Below are 17,828 nucleotides of genomic sequence, written 5' to 3'. Positions count from 1 at the left end.
TATAAGTACACACCCACTTTTTTTTGTACGGAGCCTGATGGACTCAGTCATTATTAAAATTAAAATAAATACGGGGTCGTAACTTTAGTATAAACGCGATACGGAGTTGGTAAGCGCCGACTACGGCACAGCACTACATGGAAGGCGCGCGAGGCGAGACTTGCGGAACTAAGGGGGAGATGCTCCCGCTGCATTCAACTCGCGCGCTAACTGTATAAGCTAACGATTATTATGATCTACATTTTAAATTTTTAGCATAAAAATTAGTGCCATTCAATGTAGTGATATAATAATAAACAAAATTTCATAAACTTTTCTCGTTTTGTTTCTAAAATTCACGATCTACTAGACGATTTATCAAACAGCAAATTTCTTATACTACAACAATGAACGTATGCAACCATTTCCGATATTATAACAAAAGACGAGAAAACATCATAAAAAACTTATCAAGACTAACGCCCTTATTCATAATAGTCTGCTAACTTAAAGCATTGCTAATTCTCACTCTGTCTTCTTCTATTGACCTAAGTCAGAATGAGAAATAACACTCCTAAGCGGCTGTTTTAAGTTAGCAGACCATTATGAATAAGGGGATCAAGCTTTTAGTTTCAGACATTATCGATATTTTTAAGCACTGATAATATATGCATTCAACTGTACACAATGAGATATTGAAAATCGCGCCTGTAATTAAAATGTTTCATATGTCCGTTCACCTCCCTAACGGCCGTTCCCAATATATTATCTACAGATAGATATAAATTACTACCTTCTACTTTCAGTAATTAGCTGTCAATAAACTGAAGCTGTCCCATTATATCCGATAAGTCATTCTTATCGCCTTATATTGGGACACGTGAATTGCAATTTCCATACAAACTTCGCTGGTAAGCTATACGTCCTCCCATTGACAGACAGCGTGTACGGATAAGGTGAGTTACTGTCGATAAGTTTATTGGGACAGAGAAAGTCAACGATAATTACGATTTTTATCTCAAGTAGGCCACAACCGGAGATAGACGGAATATTGGGAACGACTAATTCTTACCCAAGCAGTAGTAGTAATTAAACTGACACCAAAAATAATTTTCAAGGAATCAATTTTTAATAATTAAAATGATTCCTATGACTTAGATATTTTCGTTTTCACACCCCTTATTATACCAAGGTTGCATGAATAACTATAACTATAAAAGCACGAAAAAAAATACTGCAGAACAAAAAAAAAACAACAGTAATGTCGCGAACAGCTTTAGACCATATTATTTATTTAAAATTTCATGCTTGTGTTCAATGTCTACATTTTCTGAAATAGTTCAACTTAAATAGAAAAATTGCAAATAAAATTATAAAATTTTAGCTGATCCCATTTTTTTAAATAATTCAACAAATATATAATAAGTATTAAAATCGGCACATGAAGAATCCAATTCATTGAAATTAATTTAACTCAAAATAAAAATTATCTCGGGGTTATAATATAATTTCTCTTCTCTTCACTACGATATAATAAGTAAATAATTAAAATCAATCTCTACTTTGCTTATATAGATATTAAAATATGTACAAATATTTAACATAAATCGCGAGTAAATACGTATTGCCTGTCAAAAACATTCAATTCATTGTTTCAAATAAAATTTCGATTTAAACATTTCATCCAAAAAACTTAGAATAAACATTTCAAAAACTTAAAAAAATATACAAGTAAAAATTATGTCATGCTATAATAATGATTCTTCTTAAATAAAAATGTAACTTAATAGTAATTAAAGGTAAATATTTGAATTCATGGCATTTATAATAAAAAAAATATCATAGTACGAGTAATGGGCACGATGACAATATTAATGACTCAAAAAATAAATGGATTAAAAAAATATATGATCAAAAGATTCAAAAAATTGACACTGTTTTGATTTAAATATTTAGGTTAATAAAATATTAAACAAAATAAAAGTTACCGCAATCGGCCATGCTCAAAAAGGTTGTAAATAGTACGTACGTACGTAATAATAAGCGGGACTGCCTAAATAAAAATTACAATTTAGTTTATAATGAAACATGCTGTCATTTGACATAAGTTTGAAATAGAAATTACAATTGGGCGACGAAGTATAATCCGGCTAAGTTTGAAAGCGAACAGTTGCTTCAAACGTAGTGGATTTCAGCTATCTCCGTTTTTTACAAGATTATAGCCGTCATCTGTCAATCTATAAATGCCTGCACGTTTCATACAATCGAGCGAATCGCTTTATTCTTACAGAGTTTCACTAGGCTGGGGCATTACGTCATAATTTAGTAAATAAAAATATGATGAAAATCTAAGTCTACTTAATCTAAATAATCGAACATATAACAAAAAAAAGGTAGAAGGATTTTAATATTTCTGACTACACGTCCATATTAAAATATAACGTCACATCACAATAATTTTGCCATAGAGCAATTTGCCATTCGATTCTGCAAAAGTTGAAATGCCAGTAACCTTTTATTTCTTTGTTTGATTTGCCATGTACATCATTATTTTTATGTAAGTACAATAAAATATGCGGGTTTTCGCGTTTTTAAAAATACATTAGTTTTTCAGCGGAAATAAAGTTTTTTGAAGGCAACATATGAGAAATCCAAAATTTGTCATCGTGCCCATTAAAATTTAATCAAGTAATATAATAAAATTACTATAATTGGCATTTGAGATTAACGCTTAGAGATTATAATATTGTAGGATTATAATTTGAGCGAGAAAGTTATGCTTATGTATTCGAGGTATACACTTAACATCTAAAACATAATACCTAAATACTAAACGATACACTAGTGATGGCGGGTAATTAAAACATTTTCAAGTGCAGATGTGAAGTGAAGTTTGAAGTGAAGTAAATATTGCATGTAGTAACCACGGACGAGTAAATAGAAAACTCCGCGCCGTGATATTAACAAGTGAAGCACCGTTAGGCTAGTGTGTGTGCGGATATATGGCCACAAATACTTTTATAGTATCGTTTTTACACTTTTTCACAACGCACGACGGTATTTTTAAAATATTTTATTGCGACGCAATCTGATATGTCACAGACTATGGCAAATCTCATAATGGTGGCCGATCGGCTTGTATTAGTGTAAGTGTGTGCGTGGGGCTATGTATTTACTCGTTTACCGACTTGTTTTAGTGCTTCACTGTTATGAAAATCGTCCGTGGTAATAACTAATATTTACTCAATTTACTTCAGTTGACGTGGGATTTTTATCGTTCTTTATTGTTTTTACAAATGATATTCCGCAGAACATTGACATAAACTTAAACCGAATCTAGTTAGAGGGTTAGCAGTGCCGCTCTTCAGCGAAAGTGCAATTGTGAAGTTAACAAAATGTATATTCTTAAATACCTCCTGATGAATGATAATTATTATTTCAAATGTAGATTACATATAAGCTTTTCAGGCTTGCACGTGCTATTTCATACTTTGTTAAGTGATGTATATACACATCAGTTCACTTCAAAAGTCTTCACTTCTCATTTGCACTCGATAACGTATAAATGAGATATCAACATAATAAAACTCGGCACTCAAAATGGCAGGAGGGTCATACATATGACACATACAACAAAGGACTCAATACCTCAAACCCCATGTGTAACAATTCTGATGGATTCTTATGAGGATAATTAGGAAATTAAATAACTAGCCATTTACCAGTACATTAGTTTTTTCATTAATCACGTGATGATTTTAGTAAGTTTTAACCCTTCCCTTCCCGGTGGTGGGATTAAATTGCCCCTTGGGCACCCAAGAAGGGGTTTTCGGCTACCCAAATCACGTGAATATAATACAAATTGTTAATATTGGACAAACCTTAGAGAAGAAATTTTCAATACTCAAATTTTACAAAACTTGTCACACTTTGGTTCAAAGGTATCGAATTTTATTAAAGACATGAAACTTGGGATGGGATGTGTATTACTGAGTGTTGGTATATGGTTGCTTAATATGAAAAAATATTAGGTACGCAGTTTTAATTGGAACACCGGATACACTAAGGGATGCTTAAGAGTTGTTTACAGTAGGGTTTGCCGTTAAAAGAAAGAGTTGAGCCTGTGAGGTGGCTATAAATCAAACTAAATTTTAAAATATAAAGAAGCAACTTTAAGAATGTGTAACTGCCAGTTTTAATTTCTCTCATATAAACACATTTTTATTTGGAGTGCACACAAACATAACATTAGGCTTATCTCCCGTGAATTTCAGTTCAACTGCATCAAAATTCACAAACCTATATTAATGAATGGTTTGATTTCTTCCAATTATCTATCTGCTGCTTTCTAGCTATAAAGTAAATTACATTATCCATCATCACGGATCTTCAGGACGAGGAGATATAAGGAGAAGAAGACAACGAAAAAAGAAATAGACACCAACATACAAGGCTTGCCTGCTACTACTCAAAATAGCTGCGTTTAGTTTAGATCTAATTTCACAACATGCCGTCTCCAATTAGTTATATACTCCAATTTCCCGTTAGATTGTATGTATATTCAATACCAATCTACAATATTGGCAATACATTATTTCACTCATGAAATCGTGCGGGATCCTCAACATTCGCTGGTCACCAACAACTGCAGGTACTTATATAATATGTATGTATATCCGGGAGTACTATGCATCTGTAAAGGGGGAGAAATAAAAAAATAACAAAAAAATAGCAAAACCAAGAAATTTAAATTAAAATTATCAAGATAACTCATTTCCTAGGGGATGAAGCACCGCAAAACGTAGTTATCTAGACAGGAGGTCTACTCGCAAAATCGACAACGATATATTCGGAACGATACGATAATACACCGAATATATCGTACCTACCCTACTCTAACAAATGTTCGTATTCCATATCGTTTATCGTAACCATACACTAATATTTTAATTTTTTTACGATGTTAGAGTGAATGAATTATGCGCACACCTTGAAAAAGTAAATATTATCTGTGCTATATCGCTGTTAAGCGTCAAAAGTCAAAACATAGTTTAGGCGCTAAGAACCATGCTACTCTGCACTAACAATTTGCATCATTTACACAAAATGTAATTATGCAAAAAATATGTAATGAATTTAATATGACCATATTAAATTGATAAAATATTACAAAACTTGTGGATAATTAAATGTAAAAAAAAAGTAACTCAACCCTTCTTGTCGAATTCCTATTTCTCAGGCGGCCATTTGCATTACTTTCTACGCATAAACGATCAACAAACTAACTTCAATTACTTGGTAGTATAAAAACCCTGTTGAATAGTAAATCACATATAATTATTTTAATAATATTTATTTAGTATGTATATTGTATGGCAAATATATCTATCTATACAACTTGAAACGATAATATCAACGATAGCCTAGGTGTCGTTGAGATTATCGTAAAAGTGACGTTTGATTATTTGTCAAATCCGAATATTCGTCTCTGACATTTTCAACTAAGAGTAGGGTTAGGGCCGATATTATCGAAAAATGTTTCGTTCGTTCAATCATCGTTTCGACATTGAATACGATGTAACTAAGAGTAGGATTCGACACGACTAATGCCACGATATATCGAATATCGATTTCAGGAGTAGGCCCCCAGGGTATGGGTTAACAACGGTTGACATTTTTCTGTGTGCTATTACACTGCTTTTTTTTGAGAGATTAGTTTCTTTGAAGCGGTCGAATAAACTTTAACTTTAAATGAATAATGTATAGCATTATTTGGACGATTCAATTCAATTTTTAGATAAAGATTTAAATTTTAATTAAATGCTTAATCAAAGGACTTGTGCGAAATGATTAAAATAATTTTGTATTTTGTCATTTTTCGATTTGTAAGTAAACTCTAATGAAAAATCATCATACTCATTTCAAAGCATTTTGAAAGTCCAGCCCAGTTAAGAAAGAAGATATTCACATAACAGAATTATTTGATACACGAAACTAAACATGACACAGAATCATCGATAAATTTTCTCAAGTGTTTCTATTCCAATTTCGTGATTAACCATCAAACCAGATACTATAAATTCCTACTGGTGTTTTGACAAGGATCATTTCCAAAGGAGTGAACTATACTACTGTAATAACTTTTTAAATAGTATCATTGCATTGGCTACAAGTGTACAGCGTGGTGCATTAACGGGTTACTCATGTGCTACGGTAGCGCGCGGTTACTAGAATTCTTAGAGGTTGTTCCGAAATAATCTTACAGAAGATTGATGAATTTAGGTGAATTATGTATTTTTTTTGCATTTTTTTTTAAATCAATACGGTTAAGTCGTTTCGCCCGTGTGTTTATTTAATGTCGCCATAGTAGCGAAATGCTGTATACGACTAATTTTTATTGTATTTTGTGCAAGTTAAAAAATTAAGCTTCACATTTAAGAAAAAAGCACACGGAACTGCGCAATGTCGAAACAACCACCAACACTCCAAAATAATTAATATTTTATACAATGGTCTTAGAAAAAGTACTATATAGTATATTCCACTGCAGATAATTATCTATTATAACACCAACTTATACTAGTTTAGGTTTTTATTCAAAGAACTTGAATTTCTTTATTTTTCAACACAATCATTCACAATTCAATCACAATTACAATTAACGAACTTTAAGTAGTTATAATATTAATTAGAAATTTATATGGTAAAATTTAATAACATTAAAAGTTTTTATTGTATACGTCCAGCTTCGATCAACAATACCAATCTGATAGTGGGTAGGCGGAAAATTACGTATTGGATAAGGTTCGTTTGAAACACAGCCAATGTAAACACGTGTGGTATTGTTGAGCGAAGCTTGTAGAACACAACAGAGGTTGGTTTCCTATTTTTGGTAAATAATATTGCAAAGACATTTAACGAGAATAAACCAACAACAATTCGGCAGCTTTCCCCATGCACCGCGCAATTACGGTCAAGTGACCTCTACTAACAAAATGACGTTTGATACGCGTTCAGTCGACATTCAGACATAGAACGTGCAACGCGAGACGAAAAGCGACAAATTGCCGATCTGTCCCGTTTTGTGGTGTAAAAATAGAATAGTGGTACAAATCAAAGCTCACTGTAACATTACCTATCAACGGTAAGTAAATTTAATTGAATTAGTTTACTAAATAAATATAAATAATACGCCAGTAAAATAATATTGTACATAATGCTAGCACATCATGAGTTACTACTTCTGGGCATTTTATCATAGATCTTATTCGTAGGTATAATATACAGTTCTATCATACCCCTTTTGGCAGGCAGCGATGTGATTGGTTAATTTTGAACGCGCCACGCCCATATACCCGCAAAAATTGTTTGACACGGACTTACTTAATAGTAATATTTTTTACTGTCGGTCTATTCTCTTTAAATGTCTTTGCTAGGTTTTAATTGTGAATATCTAATAAAGAACTCATCGTATACGTCCTATTTGAATTAATTTGTAATGTAATTAAAAATAAATGAAGATGGCGCGAAAACATTTTACCAACGTGTTCTGTACATACACTGCATATCGTGGTATGGTATTTGCATTAATATAAGTTTATTATGTTGTTGCAGTCATTCAATTGAAAATTTTGTGTATTCCAAATTCGATCCAATTTAAAAGTTACTACAAAACGATATGAATCCAGCATAAACTGTGTTCAATTAGAGTCTGCGATAAAGCCTCGGGCGGAAAATGTGATAGCTACGAACGTCGCATTTATTCGTTCGTCATTTCTACAATAAGTTAAACCTCTAACAAAACTAATATAAGGACGGTTTCGACTGTCGGCAGTATGGCTGCCAACCTATTTGATTTAGGTGTACTTCACAATCCATAATAGAATCTACAGAAAACGCTAAAATACTCTTTTTTCCACATAAGTCAACTGTCGGACTATTTTAAAATTTTCCGCTTCTCTTGGTGTCGGATTTGTATACTAGGCTTCAGTTTACGGCGGGTACGATTAAGGGTATGTTCCGATATGCACTGCGAGCACTGCACAGTGCTTTCTAAATATATGACGTCATAAATCGCCGTCATATTTGTGAGCTTGGCGTTTTCGAGGTAAGGTTACTCGCAGTACTTTGATGACGTGATCAGTCAAAACCACTCAAGTGCCTAACGTTTTACAAACAATACCTACAGTTTAATCCCAAATATTTTTAATTTGACAGTACTCCAACAACAGTGTTTTTTAATGAACTAGAAAACTTTATAACACTCATTTGAATGCTGCGTCAAAAAATGCGGCTGATAGTATACGGGATTGCGTTCCGTTTTAAATAGTAACCATATATTGGTAACTATTAAAAACGGAACGGTTACTGGCTATAAAGGAACGGCTTCAGAGCATACTAAATGGACGTCACACTGTACAGTGGTCGCAGTGCATATCGGAACATACCCTAAGCCGTGCAAAAGAAAAAGAATTAAAGATTTAAAACCAAATAGAAAACAGTCTAGAACGTTTGTATGGAATGCTGCTAACTGTTGCTCGTTATGGCAGCTCTGGACATAGGCGCATATTAACAACAATAACATCCCCCCCTCCTTGCTGTTATGATTAATGCTATTTTTTATATGGCATAACATAATATATTAAAGTTATAAGTAAGTATTGTCCACTCGACTGTACTGGCACCACGAGCGAGTTCTCACCTGCGCCTATGTTCAAAGTGGCCGTATGTTCGTCAAGAATTGTATATACATAAACAGTCCCAGAGCGGTAGGCACAAATAAGAGACTTCTATCTAACATAGTCCTAACAAAGTTGTCTACTTAGATCATTTATATGTCTAGGTAGACTATGACAGGTGTGAAAACGTCGAAAAAATTGAGATTAGAATCTACCTCTATTTTTATCAATGAACGCACACTAAGACAAAGTGTCATACAAATGGCGAGCGTAAGACGTAGCTTGTCAGGCACACTAAAGTATTAAACCTGGCCTGTTTTATCGGTTGTCTAACAGCAAGAGACGTATAAATTATCTAAGATTGTCATGCTTCTTACACTCGCACCAAACCCTTTTTTTCATGTTCTCTTGTTCTTGCTACTCTTGCCCTAGACCCTTTCTGATAAGTCCCCGATCTGATCATGGAATGCATTTCGATCTTTCGCAGTACTTTAATCCACATAAGCTTTATTATCACGTAAGCTGTATTTCTGTATGTATGTGTGTATGTATACCTAGTACTGCCATTACAGCTTGAAACTCAAACAATAACCACCTGTTTGCAGTAGTTTGGACCATAGACTATTGAGTGACATTAACCGCAAAACGTCAAAGTCATTATATATGTTGCAGCTAGCTAGCTTAATCAGGCGTGCAATTAAAAGCCTAGCCCATTAACTGAACGACTGCCCTTATCTCAAAGTCGTTATGTCGCTAAATCAGCCAGTGAATTGCAAAGCTTGTACAATTAAACCTCGGAATTGAAGTAATGATTTATTTTATACTGTCTTATCTGAATTATTAATACAACCCAACCCTAACCATACAAATTCTATTCAAAATTTCGGAAAATTAAATTAAACTTAGTGACATTTGACTTTTAATTCATCAAAATACATTTTAACGAAATGGCTTAACAGCCTTCAACCATATAGTTAATGTTTGCGAAGCAGCCATTTCATTCGATGTCGGATTTTTAACGAACGGGTTAGACTGCCAATTGACTGACTGTTTTAACCAAATCGCGGCTACCATATACATTATCATATTGATTTGGGATCAAATTTTTCTCTACACATAGCAATACAAATGTTATTAATATGGCGATGTATTACGTTCATTACCAAAATACTTTAATACTATGACGCATCACTACTTAATTAAACATTAGATAAATATTAACAATTACAACCGTATATATAATTTAAATATGATAAATAGCTATGATTTCGTAAAGGCACCCATTTTCCTTTGTCCACTAACGGCAGGAAACTATATCACACCGTATTTTAACTAAAACTCGTACAGGAGGCCGAATACTCTAAAATATTTATAATATTTCTATTTTTAAGCTATTGCATAGCTTCAATCGCGGGCCTTGAGCGTGGGTACCGAATCCAGAAATTTCGTAACGAAAATAACCTAACACTTACTTACTAGATGTACATAGATATTCGCCACGATTATTACAGTTGCCGTGGAACAGCGGCTATCACGTATGCTTTTTGTGCAGAAGGTCAGAGGTTCGAGCCTATTTTTTTTTCATTTTTATTATTATGACAAGCATCACTTCCCGTTTGTTTTTTTTAAATGAATTTTATCAAAAAAAAAATACTGCATAAATAAAATAAATAAATAATTATAATTGCATGGGTAAGTGGGTAAAAAATGCTATACACGTCTTTTTTTATTATATCGTGTTTTTTGGGTAGGACGCTCATATATATATATATATATATATAGAGAGAAACAAATAAAAAAAAATCTAAATATCAAATTTATGTAATTTTTAGAAGCAGTTTTCTAGATAATATGTATTCAGCCCCATGTACGAAACAAATATTGTATACTTATTATAATAAGAGATTTTAGTTCGAGATTCTAAATCCTAAATGCATTAAATACATAACATGTTTTATATAGAAAAGCTATGTTATAATATTGAATAAGTTTTATTTAAGTTTAAGACTATTTAAGGTGTATTGAAGAATTAAATGTACGGCTAATGGGGAAAAATATTAAAATGTAATGTACTGTATGGATGGCATCACAGCGATGCGGTATGACCTGATTAGTGTTTTCCGCCGCTTGTGTTCCAGAGGAAACTTATATCAATCTCTCGATCCAAACTATTCTTATGAAAATATTTTTAACGAATAACATTTTATCACAATATTTTGTAAAAAGATATTTGTGACGGATGTGTTTTGCGAGAGCCACGTAATGAGGGTATATTAAAATACACACTTTAAATACATTCGTATCTTCATTTATAGTTTAAAACCTCCTTGTTTTGTCGATGTATATGAAAATGTAAAATAAATTATACGGATAGAATAAAGGTAAACGTTATAAGTATCCCACTTCTGAGAATGCATTTACTCCATTGCCTCGAATATTAGAAGGGGGGAACAGATAAGCGGTTCACCATAGTAAGCAACCAATGAATAATCTACAAGAGAGATCACTAAGATTTGACCTTGTGGCCCATATTTTTTTTAAATTAAATAATTATTATCATGCAATTTGGATACCACCAGCTGTTTTGCGATAGTTTAACCATATCATATTGTGTGACATTGACAGCAAAACGTCAAAGTCATGATACATGTTCCAGATAACTAGCTTAATCGCCCGTGCAATTAACAGCATAACCTTGTCTAGTTGTTGAATATTAAAATGTAAAACAACATTTATATCAATATAATAAAAAGTAAACCCTATCCCACTTCTGAGAATGAATTTGCCTCATTGCCTCGCATATTCGAGGGGAGAAACGGATAAGCGGTATCTGCAATGCAAGAGGTCTCGGATATGCGTTGTCTGTCTTTGAAGTAAGAAGTGGGAGCCTTAACATTTACCATATGACCCAGTAGACTCCTAATAACTTAATTTTCAGAATGCAAATAATTTAATCCACCAACTGAGGTGAGCAGGGCACAGCACTGAATGCTCATTGGTCCGGTAATGATCAAAAAACAATATAGAATTGTAGACATACACTTGTATAGTTTAATATATTTGTTTGTGCAATAACCCCGAAAAACAGCGACAGAAATCCGACCAAACATAGACAATACAGTACATTACAACTCTAAAACTATCAAAGATTTGCTTTAAGAGACTTGTAAAATATATGTACGCAAAAAAAGGAACCATAAGTATCCGTTAGAGGCGCTTACGGTATACAATTTACTAGTGTTAATATTCTAAGCTATTTACATACAAAATTTGACGTTTAACGTCTTATTACGAGGGCAAAAACATTTATTTATTTTTTATTTTACATGATACGGATACTCTGATTAAATTGAAGTATTCTCTACGTTACACTATTCCTATAATTTTAAGAGTTTTACGATAAATCTTAATGTTATAAGATAAAATACGTTGTCTTTCTCGATTATAGGTTACGAAAAGTTACACCTTACTATGCTTTATAAGCCCATCTAAATTTACAAAAACAAAAAAAAATGACAGCGCGTCCGACATAACCAACAACCATTTTGAAATTAATAATTAAAAACAATTATAATAAAAATTAATTTAAGCTGTTATTATTAAATATTGATCTGTTTATTATTAAATATATCGTTTAACACTTAATCTATCGATTTAAAAGAGAGCGCTGTGCGTGCTAAACTGGAGGTTAGGTGACGCACAGTTAGTAAATCGTAAATTTTGGGTAATGACGTGACTTTTACACACAACTACAAAACTCTTAAGCCACGTGTTTTGTTATGTATTTAACTACTTGATAACTAATTTTTATTTACATTATTAATAACGTCATAACGAATGCTTAATCTTAACATCACAATGTGAGATCCCAACATCTATAAGTTAGTTAATCTTCTGTTTGATAAAATTTGTAACCTAGAGAAGCAAGAGAGAGATTCTTTGATCGAGTATTTGATATTGATCATTTATACTACGCTAAATATTATGTTTTAATTAAATATGTACTTGTTCTGTTTTGCATTAACTCATCTTTGAAGGATGTTTAGCACAGGGTTAACATTAAGTAAGTTAACCTCAAATAATATATAACTTAATTGTAAATTAACCTTGGATAAATTCTATTATGTAAACCGTTAATTTTAAATTGATAAAGCCAGGGTTCACTTAATAGTAGGTTAAACTTGTAAATCTATTACCAAGAAGCATGTTATTTAATACAGGTTTAAGTTAACAGAGGTAAACCCTAGATTAGTTAGTATACTATCACAATAATCAGATGGTTAAGATTAACCATGTTTAAGTAAGGCATGTACAATTGATAAACTTAGTTTTACAAACATCAAGTTAAGCTTGGCTTCATTACAGCTACAGACAAATACGATTTCATTTTGAAATCCAGATCAAATATGAAAATAGAAATTACTTTAGCGGAAGTTATCAGAAACTAAAATTGATAACATCAAACAAATTAAACCGTCTGACTGTTTCTCAATCACCACAAAACAATATTACACATTGATTTTCCCATCACGGGAAAACTGGATATTGTTAAATAAAATTGAGGTGGTATTTCGGGACCTTTTTCGTTGCTTTTGGTTTTAATCTGTCCTGCCTTACCTGTGTTAGTCGTATTCTTTCGCATCTGAAACAAAATATATCAACGTCAAATGCTTTCATTAATTTAAAATTTTGGAGATATATTACCCAAACAATAATGATGTCAGCTAGTACAGCCAAATTATACTTAAAAACACACACACACAGATGTAAATACAAAATGCGTTTTATTTTATCTCTGTGTCTGTTTTAATATCAAGTAGGTTATTTAAGATTTTTTCTATTTTGCCTGAATCTCCGTTGGCCAATGTTTTGTATTTTATTATCTAGCTATAAGTGATATAATGTGGTTTAGATTTTATGAAATACTAAATAGATAAATAAAATTCTTCCGAATATAGTCGAGGGTCGATCGGTTGTTTATGCGCCATGCTCGAGAACGAGTGCCACTTGTGTTAGCTGGATGATACTGTTATTAAAAAACCTGCTTTAATTCATAAATTTAAAGCTATATTTTCTTTTTGGTTGCGCCGCATTCGTTTATTCTCTTTGTTGTAATTTTTTGTTATGAGACAGATACTCCCTGTAGAAAATAGAGAAGGGACCTATAGACAACAGACGCATTGGTAACTGATTGGCTAATCTAATGCGAATGGACTCTCGTGCCTTAAACAAAATTGTCACCGAGCACCGAACAGAGTCGCACGCAATACGCATATTAAAATAATACTTCAACAGTGGTCAACGACCTAATCGCATCGCATCTAAGTTCTCGGTGTAACGCAAATCATATTTCATACTACAAACGCTAGTAATTTTAATGTCTTAAAAATTCTTGAGTTTCTTGCGCCGCTTCTTCTCTCTCAGAGCGCCATTTGTTTCCGAAGCGGTAGTAGTATCTAGTAGTTATTAGAAATGACATCAAAAAGAATTCTAAAGGAATCAATTTTGTGAAAATAAATGCCTTTTATGCCTTTTAATCGATGTATCCACTGTACACTATAACTCTTGAGTATTCTTTTGATTTACTTTCAATTGATGAATCCAACGATTGGCTTAGTGGAAGAGCGCTCGGACCGAGCCCGAGAGGGTTCGCGGGTTCGAGTCCCGCATCGTTCATAAATTTTGGTTACAAATTTAACGCCTAACCCCCTTATTCATAATGGTCCGCTAACTTTAAACAGCCGCTAAGGAGTGTTTTTTCTCATTCTGACTTAGGTCAATAGAAGAAGACAGAGTGCGAATTAGCAATGCTTTAACTTATCAGACTATTATGAATAGGGGAGACCGGGGCTGGATGTGACAGGGGTAGGTAGTTACAGTGACAATGGTCGCGAAACAGAGAACGCACTTCTGACGATAGAAAGGGATAAATACTCCTGCCACCACCGGCTACCACGCCACGAGAGCGAGTGGCGAAAGCATTTTTGTGAGAGGAGCCCGGACGTGTCGCCATTAAAATTGTAGATTAGTAAAATTTTTCACTTTTAGTAATATTGGTTTGCAACTTATGTTCCATAAAGGCAGAATTGTCCTTGTTGTGATTTTTATGCGCTAATGCTTCCGTTTTCCAATGATTCTACGTTTATACAGCTATGTTTATTTACGTTTTCACAGCATAACCTTAAAAGGTCAGATTTGGCGTTGGGACTAAAAGTTACATTTCCTTGGGGCAGGTTGTGATTTGTCACTACCTGCCCCGTAGTGCTTTATTGCCAAATGAGATAATTTGTGCTTCATTTTTTTATCAAGCTTTTGTCTCTTTTTTGTACGAATAATATATATATAAAAAAATTGAGCATGGCAAAATATCTAAAGAAATTGACGAACAAGCAGCAGCTATTTTGGAGGAGGAAAAAATCGCAATCGATTTTGAATTATGTCGTACGTCGCTAATAAGATATTTAAAGAAAAGAAAAGATGCAGAAGAGAAGGGCATACCTGTGGAATCTCTCACAGTCGGCTATCAGAAAAATAGACAAGTTTTCAACGATGACCAACACCCCGTTGTGGTGAGTAAGGTTATTAAATACAGCCAATATTGCTACGGCTTGATATTAAAGGATGTCAAGCAACTGGCATTTTCTTGCGCACTTAAGCACAACATTGTAATACCGCAATCGTGGATTGACAAAAAGGACGCTGGATCTGGTTGGGTAGCAACATTACATCGCAACCAGTCGTCATATTATATAAAAACACCAGAAGCTGCTAGCTTGAGCAGAGCCATTTATTAAAACGAATATTAATAAATTATTTTCAAAATTAGCTGACGTTTTGGAATGTAGATGAAACGAGTGAAAGCTAGAAAAAATTTAGCTCCAAGAGGATCTAAACAAGTTGGTTCCATTACATCAGTAGACAGAGGGACTCTTGTAAGTCTTTGCGTAACAGTAAATGCAGTGGGGAACTCGGTGCAGTGTACTCGTATGTTTATCTTCCTTCGATTTAAATACAGGAACTATTTTGTTCGCCTGCATTAGCCTCCAACCTTCATTAGAATTTGCGAAAGTGATATTTCAGACTACAGCAACTAACTGGTTGGCGTTCCTTAAAGATATGATGAGATGATCTTCAAGTTAAAGTTCAAGTGTAGTTTATCTTCAATTATTAAATACGATTTGTTCATTAGTAGGTGCAAACGTTTTTTTGGATCAAATATTAAGTTTGTAGTTTAGTTTTATATTAGATTTATATTTTCGTTGTAATAAGGCAAAATACTGCTTTATAGACATAATGTTAAGATATTTAAATTAAGAAAAGTAACTGATTATGATGATTGTTCCTAATAAAAACTTTAATAATAAATTTATTTTCTATTGTAACAATTTGCCCCATGTTGTGTAACAACCAGCCCCGAGCACGGGGTTGAAAGTTACACGGCTTTTTTTTTCAGAATTTGTCCATTTATGTCATTACTCTCAGTCTGCTACATAAAATTTATTTTAAATAAAGATCCTGTATAGTTACTCTATCAAAAAAACCTATACTCAGGTAAAACACTCAAGTCAATCAAAAAATATGACAGTTTGTAAAAAAAATGTCACAACCAACCCCGGTCTCCCCTAAGGGGGTAATTGATTGCCTAATGATTAATACCTAATTGCGTAAAATAAGTCTGACCTGTCGACGTAGCGCTCGTGAGTCAACAATCCGGCCACCAGGCGCATGTCAGCGGGCGCTAGACGATGTGCGGACAGGCGGCCGTGTACGCCGCAGGCCCCGCCCCACTCGCTGTACGAGAAGCCGGGCTCGTCACGAGGAACGACACGCGGCGTGGCGCGAAGTGCGCACATACCTGTAAATATACATAACACAGACTAAAATAATAGTTAAAAAAAAAGTAAAAAGCACGCTTTATATAAAATTCAACTAAAAAATAGAAAATAAATTTAAACTGAAAATAGTGTAAAAAAAGCGTCCCGGACGCCTTATTATTTATTTTTAATTTTTTAGTATAATTTTATCAAATTAGTGTAATGTCATCGATACTCGATAAATCTACAAAGTCTGAACGAAACCTAGCCGTTTAAAGTGGGTCAAAATCGCACCCAAAGAAGTCGGTTACAAACATACAGGTGAAGCTAATATAAAGCGTATAATAATAAAGGAGAGGGTCGAAGACAACACTGCTTCTTCGCTAGAGGTCCCGGGGTGGGTTCAAACATTTATATGATGAATACAGATGTTTGTGTCCAAGTCATAGTTTATATCTATAAGTAATATGTATGTCGCAAGGAAGCTATAATAAAAGAGATTTAGTCAATTCCCTAAGTGATTTGATCAAATCACGGAGTATGTTTAAAGAACAACACGATTTTATCATTTCTCTGAGCAAATCTAGTGATTTGATCAAATGCCAGGGATGGTTCCGTGAAATGACAATGAGTGACGCGACTAGAAGAACTTAGGATGTAAAAGCGCGCGAAGCAAGCATCAGACTTGAGTCATACCCCGACACGGACAGGTTTTCGTGTTTTTTTTTAATAATATGTGCCCTTTATGGGGCTTTTACTTGGCCTTTAGAGAAACTTTTATCTGTTTTGAGGTTAGGTTGCATTAATTTGATTTTCAAGAGACTGGTGCGTTACCTTTTCATGGAAGTGGGGGGAGTGAGCCAGGGGACAGAAGACATCTCCATCCCTCCCCCATCCCCTCTCACCCCCCTCCAACTGCGACACGATGCTAAATTCTTAGCAAATTATGTCGAAATCTTACCAAATAAACCTTATAAATACCAAATAAAATACTTTTTGTCATTTCACGTAACCAACTCTGGCATTTGGTCAAATCACTAGATTTGTTTAGAGAAATGTAAAAATCGTGTTGTTATTTTAACATCTTCCGATATTTGAACTTATCACTGTTTTTATCATATGCCTGCGACATATATATCGTATTAATTAGTATATCGTTTTCTTGTACCCCATAGTACAGTCCATGCCTAGTTTGAAACAAGATAATTTGTGAAAAGTGTGTCAATTTTATTATTATTACTTTTATATTTGATATTTTTTCTCAGCCTTTCCCTGGTTTGTCTGCATTTACGGGTCAAAACCAAGTAAACGCAGCGTGTGGTGTGTTAAATTTATGTGTAAAGTGAAATGTCGTGTT

General features: G+C 33.6%; 1 protein-coding gene across 1 annotated transcript in view; it reads right to left on the bottom strand.

The window, feature by feature from the left end:
* LOC126971377 (uncharacterized) overlaps positions 1 to 17,828 on the bottom strand; it is a 453,035-nt gene that overhangs the window by 419,172 nt on the left and 16,035 nt on the right. Inside the window, exons 7-9 of the mRNA XM_050817680.1 lie at positions 16,338 to 16,512; positions 13,275 to 13,299; positions 2,009 to 4,672 (exon numbers count right to left, since the gene is read on the bottom strand). Coding sequence (XP_050673637.1) covers positions 4,601 to 4,672; positions 13,275 to 13,299; positions 16,338 to 16,512 — 272 coding nt within the window. The 3' untranslated portion in view covers positions 2,009 to 4,600. The remainder of the gene's footprint in view (positions 1 to 2,008; positions 4,673 to 13,274; positions 13,300 to 16,337; positions 16,513 to 17,828) is intronic.

This window comes from Leptidea sinapis, chromosome 23 (genome assembly GCF_905404315.1).
Source record: "Leptidea sinapis chromosome 23, ilLepSina1.1, whole genome shotgun sequence".
In the NCBI taxonomy this organism is placed as follows: Eukaryota; Metazoa; Arthropoda; class Insecta; order Lepidoptera; family Pieridae; genus Leptidea; species Leptidea sinapis.
The sequence above is the reverse complement of the archived record's forward strand: the minus strand, read 5'-3'. Positions and strand labels throughout refer to the sequence as shown.